General features: G+C 38.0%; 1 protein-coding gene across 1 annotated transcript; it reads left to right on the top strand.

The window, feature by feature from the left end:
- Positions 1 to 543: 543 nt before the first annotated feature.
- LOC144713584 (zinc finger protein CONSTANS-LIKE 16-like) lies at positions 544 to 2,080 on the top strand. The gene is made up of 2 exons (XM_078588198.1): positions 544 to 1,561; positions 1,636 to 2,080. The coding sequence occupies exons 1-2, from the start codon at positions 668 to 670 to the stop codon at positions 1,915 to 1,917; spliced, it is 1,176 nt and encodes a 391-aa protein (XP_078444324.1). The 5' UTR covers positions 544 to 667; the 3' UTR covers positions 1,918 to 2,080.
- The last annotated feature ends 7,873 nt before the right edge of the window (positions 2,081 to 9,953 follow it).

Genomic DNA, 9,953 nt, shown 5'->3' with positions numbered 1-9,953 from the left:
CTCTCTATCTCTCTCTACACATCTGTTTTTTTCTCTCTATCTCCACTTCACTCTCTGTCTCTCTCTACCCATCTGTCTTTCTCTCTCTTTATCTCCACTTCTCCCTCTGACCGCACCACTCTTCCTTCTCATATGTGTTTCTCTCTCTACATCCAATTCTCCCTCAGTCCCTCTTCCCATCCGTCTTCCTCTCTCCACATCCACCTCTCCCCTTCTCTCTCTCTCTCTCATCCCGTCTTTTTTTTTCCTCCCTCTATCTCTATCTCTCCTCCTCCCTGTCATTATTTCTCGCTCTATCTCCCCCTTCTCCTCTCTCTACTATCTCCACAAGGCAGCCTCAAGACGACTGCAAAAGCGCAAAGGTCAGGAGACGCCCGACCCAAAAGCGCATCCCCGGGGGACCCTCCCCTCCATAATTTTCTCTGTCAATTTCCTCACTCTACACTCCTCTCTCTCTCTCTCTCTCTCTCTCTCTCTCTCTCTATCTTCTCTCTCTCTAAGGGTCTGTCCACCGCGGGGAGTGGCCCGTCCTCCCCCACAAGGCTATACATATAAGCCAAGTCGCGATATTTTCCGGTGGCCGTTGGCTCTCCCCGGAGAAGCTCCCCCGTCCCATGCAAGCTCCTCCCTTTCTTCTCTTCTCCTCCTCTACTTTCTCTCTCTAACCATGGCGATCTCCTCCGAGAAGAAGTCCGCCAACGCCGTCGGCGGCAAGACCGCCCGCGCCTGCGACAGCTGCCTCCGCCGCCGCGCGCGCTGGTTCTGCGCCGCCGACGACGCTTTCCTCTGCCAAAATTGCGACCACTTAGTCCACTCCGCCAACCCCTTGGCGCGTCGCCACGAGCGCGTCCGCCTCAAGACCGCGTCTTCCTCTTCCTCTTCCTCCTCTTCTTCTCCGATCAAGCCCGCGCCCGGCGCCGAGCCGTCCTGGCACCACGGCTTCAAGCGCAAGGCCCGAACCCCGCGAGGCCGCCACCACCCCGCCGCGCCGGCCGCCAAGTCCGAGCCTTTGGTCCCCGACGACGAAGAAGAAGAAGAAGAGGAAGAAGAAGAAGAAGAAGAGGGAGCCCGGGGAGGGGAAGAAGAAGAGCAGCTCCTCTACCGCGTCCCCATCTTCGATCCCTTGCTCGCCGAGTTCTGCTCCAGCCACGGCTCCGAAGACAGCGCCGGGACCTCGTCGGCGGAGACGAAGCCGCCCGCGCTGAAATTCGACGGGCTCTGCGCGCCGCTGCCCGGCTTCTCCCCCTCCGACGTCGACATGGGGGAATTCTCCGCCGATGTGGAGAGCCTCCTCGGGAGAGTCCTCGACGAGGACGATTTCACCATGGAAGGCCTCGGCCTCGTCAAGCTGGAGACCACCTCCGAAGGGGACGATACTCTGGAGCTCAACTTCGACGGCGGGGCCGCCTCCCCGCCTCAGCTTAAACGTCGGAAGATCGCCCTCCGGCTCGACTACGACAGCGTTATCAGCGCCTGGTCCACCTCCCAGGGCTGCTGCTCGCCCTGGACTGACGGCGAGAGGCCGCTCGTCAACCCCGACGAGTGCTTGCCCGACTTCATCGTGAGTTTTTTTTTCTTGTTTTTTTTTGGTGAACTGTTGGGGTGAATTGACGGGGTTTGTGTTTCGGCGTTCAGGGGCTGTGGGGGGAGGCGCCGGGGATGGGGTACGGCGGAGGGGGCGGCGGTGGCGGGGGCGGCGTTGGGAGCGGCGGAGACGGTGGGAGGGAGGCGAGGGTGTCGAGGTACAGAGAGAAGAGGAGGACGAGGCTCTTCTCGAAGAAGATACGGTACGAGGTGAGGAAGCTCAACGCGGAGAAGAGGCCTCGCATGAAGGGCCGGTTCGTGAAGAGCGCGTCTTTCGGTGGCGCCGTCGGCGCCCCCGCCGGGGTTTCGCCGCAGCCGGCGTTCGCCTTCTGAGGCGCCCATGGAGTTGGCGATGATGACGATAAAGGTGAAGAGCTAGGAACCAGCCCAGTCCTCTCTTCTTCTTCTTCTTACACGTCTTCTTCTTTCCCGTCCTCTTCCAATTCTTCTTCTTCGACTTCTTCATCTGCTTCTACGAGTTGCTGTATGTTGGGTATTTTTGGGTTAGCCCAGGCAAAGTGAGTGGCACTAGCAGGTGTGCCGGTCCTTCCTTGGATGGACGAAATAAAGACTAATGGCAGCACTAACAGCGTCGATTGTCTACCCTTCTCTAGACTTTCGGTGATCGATTTGTAATGATCTAGCGAGATTGAGAAAGATCACGGTTTTGTAGCGGCTGGACCTTCTTCTTCGCATCTCAGGTATTCCTCAGATCCGTCTCTGGCAACATTCTTTGCAGATCCATCTCTCTCTCTCTTGCGCTCTCTCTCTCTCTTGCGCTCTCTCTCTCTCTCTCTCTCTTGCGCTCTCTCTCTCTCTTGCGGTCTCTCTCTCTCTTGCTCTCTCGCTCTATCCACCCTCCTGCTACTATGTGTCGAGTATGATGATCTGTCAGACGGCATCAACAAGGCAGAAAACGCGCTTTAATTGTGGAATTACGGCTTGTCTCCATCATAGTTCGCCGTTATGGTTTGTCATCTCGTCATTTCCATTCGTAATCTCCTTAGTTCTTTATCTCGCTCTCGTTCTCTCTCTCTCTCTCTCTCATTCTCTCTCTCTTCTTCGTTGTCTCTCTCGCTCTCATTCTTTCTTTCTATCCTCCGTTTTCTCTCTCCCTCTCATTTGTTCTCTCTCTCCTTCGTTGTCTCTCTCGCTCTCATTCTTTCTTTCTATCCTCCGTTATCTCTCTGCCTCTCATTCGTTCTCTCTCTCTCCTTCGTTGTCTTTCTCACTCTCCTTCGTTGTCTCTCTCGCTCCCATTCGTTCTCTCTATCCTCCGTCTTCTATCTTGCACTCATTCGTTCTCTCTCTGTCTCCTTCGTTCTTTCTCTTTTTCTCTGTCTCTCTCTCTCTTTCTCTCTCTTGCTCCCACTCGTTCTGTCTCTCTTTCATTATCTCTCTCGCTCCCTATCGTCCACTCTCTCCCTCTCTCCTTCGTTCTCTGGCTTTCTCTCATTCGACCTCTCGTTCTCTCCGTTCTCTTTCTCTCTCATAAGTTCTCTGTCTCTCTGTCTCTCTCTCTCTCTCTCTCTCTCTCTCTCTCTCTCTCTCTCTCTCTCTCTCTCTCTCTCTCTCTCTCTCTCTCTCTCTCTCTCTCTCTCTCTCTCTCTCTCTCTCTCTGTCTGTCTGTCTGTCTGTCTGTCTGTCTGTCTGTCTGTCTCTCTCTCTCTCTCTCTCTCTCTCTCTCTCTCTCTCTCTCTCCCCTTTCATTTCCAAAGAGGACCATTTGTTGATCGCTAAGTTTCTACCAATACGTAAGGCGGATACCTGAAGAACAATATCAGGCTGAATATCCTCTTGATTGACTTACCCCAATAGATACACCAAAACATTCTCCAGACCTTACGCCATACAAGAACTCTCAATATTTTCTAGAGATTTCTGATGAATAGGATGTGTGATGGATTCTCTTCAGCCCTTTAAAAAGAATGTTAAACCCTGGAAAATGATTCACATAATACCTAAGTTGACCAAAGATCATTTTACGACAATAATAAGGGATGAGATGGTTTTAGTCTAGTTTTACATGGGATACAAGTACCTCTGAATTGTTTAGCAAATAGTTTCTAACTTTCTAGAGAAATTGTGATCCAAAAAGGTTATAATAAAGCAATAATATTTTTCTCTATGATAACTTGAAATATTTCAGTGGAAAAACTAGGTTTTAAAAATTAGCATGTTTTTCCGCTTGTGAACTAAATCTCAAGTCAGAAAATCAAGTTCTCAATGTGTAAAGAATTAATGTTCTCTTTGTCATTCAATCCAAGTAATGGACTTTTAGAAAAATTGATCAGGAATTATTCATATTAACCTTACATGATAAGAGGTAGATGATAACCATGATTCAATGTATTTTGAATTTTAGTAAAAATATACCTGTAATGGGCGGTTAATTTTAGTTCCTGCATATATTTCCAATGGATCAGGTCACTACATTTTATTCTATTGTAAAGGACAAAAGAGTCTGTCCTATTGAGGGACTTTTCTGTATCAATACAAATTAAGTTGCTTTTCGCTGACCCATAAAATATTTTTATATAACTCAGTTGTTTAGTATCAATATGGAGAACTGAATTAGATAGATTCATCTAAACGTTTATTCTATGTTCCTAAAATTCTGCTCATGTTTCATTCATTATCATCAAATTTTTTTACAAATAAAAACGTTATGATTATTGCAAAATATAGTTTTCATATAACCTATATTTTTATGCATGTAAACACATAAATGTGAATAAATTCGTACATAATTTAACACACAAGAACACCTACCACATATTTATGTTACAAAAATAACATCATGTCATTCCTAGATTCTCAGTTTTGATCACTTAACTTGTAAAAACTTTTTTGATATCTAGTAGCTCATGAAAACCAAAAAACAGATACATTAGTATTTAGAATGTTTCTAAATTAGTAAGTATACATAGTTACTGCTTAGAAATTGGGAAATGAGACAACTACGGTGACACAATGTTTTTTAACAGTTCAGGTTAGTAACTAATCTTATCCTGGATATTCCCTTTTTTCAGTAGCCTTAACAGCACTATCACCTTATCAAATGTCTAGACTTTCAAATTCAAAGCCCATTTCAAAAGGGATATATCATCCTTCGCCACCTTTGTCACCACTGCTTCTGGAAATTATGTTTCCCTATCCTTGTCTTTGAGCGATGTTGGCATTGAGGATATGCTATAATTAAAATTATGATTTGGTTTTAATCTCTATTAGTAATGGATTAATAATGCAAATCTGGATAGGTTGTAAAAAGTATTCTTTTTTAAAATATACTACTTCGGTGTATATCTCAATTTAAAATAACTTAACTACATCTTGAACATCTTCTTTAAGTGTCATTATAATTCAAGCAATCACTTTTCTGCTAATTTTCTTTATTTCAATTATCATATTCTGCCTTTTAATGTTATTCATATAGCTCTACCTCCACCCTTACTAACTTTCTTTACTGTCAAGTTTCTTTTGGGTCAACTCAAATAAATTAATTTTCACTTTTACTCAATCCTTATCTTCATTATAGTTTCTCCTAAAAAATCAGAAAGAGCTAAATTATCGCAAATCGAGGTGCTAATAACAGTGAAATTATATTTGAGAAAATAAAATACTCAATTCACCTCAATTATGCATCACCCTTTTAGACTTTCCTTTCTTAGAACATACATCATTATGATAGTTCAACAACGATACTTCATTATTATCAATCAGTCAAATATTGAGCTATTCTATTATCAATATTTTTTGTTAAATGATTAAAATTTCACTCATGGTATATGGTTTACATATCTCACTGAGTTTAAATTGATACTTGAGTGATAATGAGTAAATACTTTATTAGTTGTTGATATATTCAATTTCTAATTGGCAACAATATATTCTCAAATGAAATTAGCATGAGATAGTATGGGAAGGATATAAGTATTTAAATGAATTTATTAATTATTTAATTGGAAAAATATTAAATTACAGAAGGAGGAAGCGGAGATATAAGGAAGACAGTTATTTGTATATACTTTAGAGTTGTAAAATACTCTAGTGCATTGTTTCCTCATTCTATGCTTCCTGGTTTCTCACTCACCATTACCAATTTACTAATCTACATTCAGGCACCACTGGCCTGCCTCAAGATTTTTGTTCAACTTAACTCACACCCTTTCTACTCAATTGAGGTTGATCAGACGTCCATGGATGAAGACTCAGAGTTCCTCAGTGTCAACACCTTTGACTCTTATGAAACAACATACGTCTTCAGGTAATGCTAGATATCCACTCTTGACCTTTCTCAGAGTGGAGTTTAATTCCTCATGGGCTCATGTTTGCGCGGTGGCAGATTGATGTCATCTTTCTGCATTCGGCCCTCTGAGCTATCTCTCTCTTCAGCTTAGTCTCAGTCAAAAAACACAACTTCACAATAATAATACTTAGGATAGATAATCAGTTCAAAGCAAAAAATTAAGGAGTTTACGCCAAAGAAATATATTTGATTCTAAGATAAAATTAATGTTTCTCCTCACTTGGAAAATTAGTTACGAAAAACTAAATATTTGAACATACTAATTAATATCATGATTAAATGCTGGAATTGAAAGGTCAGATATTTATAATTGTTAGACATCGAATTACAATTAAAATGTGAAACCGGTATATATTTAAAACATAGTTAAATGTATCTTTGTTACTAGATAAATTACACATCAAAATTTTAGGATATTTAAGTTAGTACAGTCAAACCTTATATGGGGGTCAATTATAGACTTGAGCAGAGCAAATTCAGTTACATTATGTTTGAAGTATGATATTCAATTTTCATATTAGAGATAAGTATATAAAATAATTTATAAATTCTTGTTTCATATCAGAAATATTCTGCAGGTTTAATTTCATCACATGTGTATGAAGGATACATACTCTGCATATATTTTATGCATCATCAAGTTTTTATGTAAGTAATGATTTGTCAAAATTATACAGATGATTGATTTTAATTTTTAGTAGCCCAACGGGCTTAAGTGAATTCAAGACAGTTGATCATTAACTGTATTTTGATTTTTAATATTGTTGGTGACTCGGATGATTATTTTTAATAAATGAGAATTAGATGATGAAGGATAGGAAAATGGGCGTTCATTGGCCCAGATTGGGTATACCAAATTGGTGTGGGTTGAGTAGCTCAACCTAGAATACATAAAGAACCATATAATCATTTATCAGATGGCCCATATCAAACACAAATTACCACCACATGGATGTGGTTCATCCTGGCCCTTGATCCAAAATCAAGAAATTGGTCAAAGGCCCAGAGAGCAAATTTGTCCAGAACACCTGAAAAATGCAGAAAGGAAACACAATTCTGGAAATGAGTAAGGTCAAATTGGAATCTGGGAGGAAAAATTGGAGCTGTTGGATAAACTAAAGGTAATGTACCATAGGCCCTGTGGATTTTGAATATACTTTAGAAGAGTGAGAGGGATATTCTTCGCATATAAATCCCCATGTATAAATGGTTCTGAACCCACTATTTCTCTCTCCTCACTTTTGGTGATTTCCCACCAGTGACTGCTTGAAGAAAGTTGCAAGATTTGATCACAAGGTGTTGAAGACATTTTATTTGATTATGATTTTTTTTATTTTTACCTTTTTTTATTCAAACCACCTGGATTGGGCAAATTATACAACTGGTTTGAAAATTTTATTGGGGGAATCTCCAGAGAGTTTTTTAAGATTACTTTAAAAAGTTTATTCTTTGCTATTTCCCTCTTCCCTATCACTCTTTCACCAATTATGAACTTTGAACTCTCTCCATCTCTTCTTAGATATTAACCACACGCAACTCAGTTTTGAATATTTTCTCCCTTAATTTTTTCCTCCTAACCATATTTTCCTCTTTTAATATTAAAACCCAGATTTGAACATATTTATCCCACGGGTTTGATCCCTTGCTAAATGTATAATTAGTATTATATTTTAAGGCGGATTTTCAAAATTTTATTGCATAAAAATTTTTTACTTTTATCTTTTGAAAAAACTAATAACATTTTCTGTTCCCAACATAATTAATCCTTAAAACAATTTATCAGTAAAATAAGCTAGTATGTACTAAATGACTGTTCAATTATGATTAGTCTATGTGGGACAGATGACTCGGAAACTAAGGCCTCTAAAGCAGGGTGAAAAAATTGTTTGCTTGAGAAACGTGAGAAAAGTGTAATTAAACAAATAAAAATAAATAAAAAAAAAATAATTAAAGGGTTTAGAACCAATTCATCACTCTCTAAGTGCACGTAAACACCAATTGCATTCAAAATAAATAAGACTCTCAGCCTTTCAGCCTCTCTATTTCTTCAAATCTCTAAAAAATATTATAAATCCAATGTTATCTAGATGTATCAATTCAATGTATTTGATCGCTTTCTTAAAATGTCTAATAATATAAATAAATTTGAAATTATGTCTTCAACATATAGATCATTGAAAATTCTCACTATTTCCGTAGGTCAATTATTTGGATTCCAGATCTTTTTTAAATCTAAAATATTGGAATAAATTTATTATTTTAAAGATACTTTTTTAATGAATATAAATTACCATTAAAAAATCTACATGATTATAACTCCTTGAGACAATTTTTCATCAATATCTATCAATTTAATAAAATTGGAAATTATATATAAAATATTACGGGAATAAAATCTTGTTACTGAGAGTAATTTGTTGAAACCTTTTTACCTTCCTTCTCCTACATTTCCATTTTATTTTAATGCATCGCCAAATCCTCTTGAATCTTATCTATGATAAAAATAATTATAATGTTAAAGGAAATGTATATTCTTTGATAGTAGTATCATTTGAGCAAGTATCTCCTTCAATTGGTTCATTTTTAATACTCACCACCTCTCTACCCAATTTTATGGCGGGACTTATACAATGAAACGATCAGGAAAATGAGAAACGACCCAGTTTGAGTCAATACTTTCTTAAGATAATAAAATTGATGAATAGATATTTTCATATGAAATTTCCATTACACTAGAAATAGCTTTGTATTGTCACAACATAAACACAGCATCAATTATGACAAAAAATTAAGTCGTAAACAAAAAAGTCTTCTGAAAAGGATAAATAAATCCATATTTTATGGAAAGATATTAATGTATTGATTTTACCAAATGGTGGTGAAGGGGTATTAAGTAGGAATGGCGAGAAGATTAAGAGGGAGGATAGAGGGAACATTTAATAAATAAGCTAAGTATAAAATCATTTTTAGCTAATGGGTATGAGACGCCAATATATTGGCTAATGCTCAACAATATATTGGTTATCCCATTGTGAATCAGACTCAATATTAACTCTATAATCTTAACATCATTTTATTTTAGTGGTTACATGCCATATAAACCATTTTACACTTTTGAACTTGGAGTCGGTATTTACTGCCAAAAAAGAATCTGGCATATTGCATGTAAGTTACTAAAAATTAAAAGAGGTGGCATTTCCTTGATATTTTATCTATATTATGATATATTTTATCATCTTTTGTGAAACTTATATAATTACGAGATAACCTTGGTTATCCTTCAATTGAGCTCAAAAAATTCCGTGGCAACTCATGTAGAAATTAAATATGATTTAGTTCATCATCATAAACAAAACAATCACTATGTATTTTCTGTTTAGACTTATACATCATATGTGCAGTCAGTGTCATATAATTTTAAAAGAAAAATGAATATCATGATTGATCTAAAAAGCTAAAGGGGTAGAAGGCATACAAACCTAGATGTCTTAAAGCTTTGAGGCAAAAACAAAAAATGAAAACATTGTATCCATCAAAATCAGATTCTTCTTAAAAATGAATATAATGACTAACTCTTTCGATTTTGGCACAAATTTTTTTATTGATTCTGTTTTTGAATATCTTGTGATATTTGGTCTGCAATCCCATTAGTATTCTAAGTTTAACCAATTTTTCAATTCTAAAATGATGATATGACAATATGAAAAATGGAAAAATGAATTTATGGTCTAATAAAATGAAAATATTTATTTTATTTTATTTTAGTTATCTTAATATTTTAAAACTAACTATATAGTTTAGACCATAATGCGCAAACTGTTTTCCCTGCTGAACAATAAATTTATGGATTTATATAAGTTAATAAACTAGTTGTACAATCATGGTAACTTGAATGACTGGGAAAGGTTTCTACTGATAACCTATTGTAATTCAAAATAAATTTATTTGAAAAAAATACATACTATCCTATGTCTGAAGAAGTTATTAATAACCTTGAGTTTATTAAACACATCAAAACATACTGGGAAATATAAGTTTGAATATTCAGGAACCTTAAGGA

This window comes from Wolffia australiana, chromosome 16 (genome assembly GCF_029677425.1).
Source record: "Wolffia australiana isolate 7733 chromosome 16, ASM2967742v1".
Taxonomy (NCBI): Eukaryota; Viridiplantae; Streptophyta; class Magnoliopsida; order Alismatales; family Araceae; genus Wolffia; species Wolffia australiana.
This window is presented reverse-complemented; position numbering and strand designations above follow the sequence as displayed.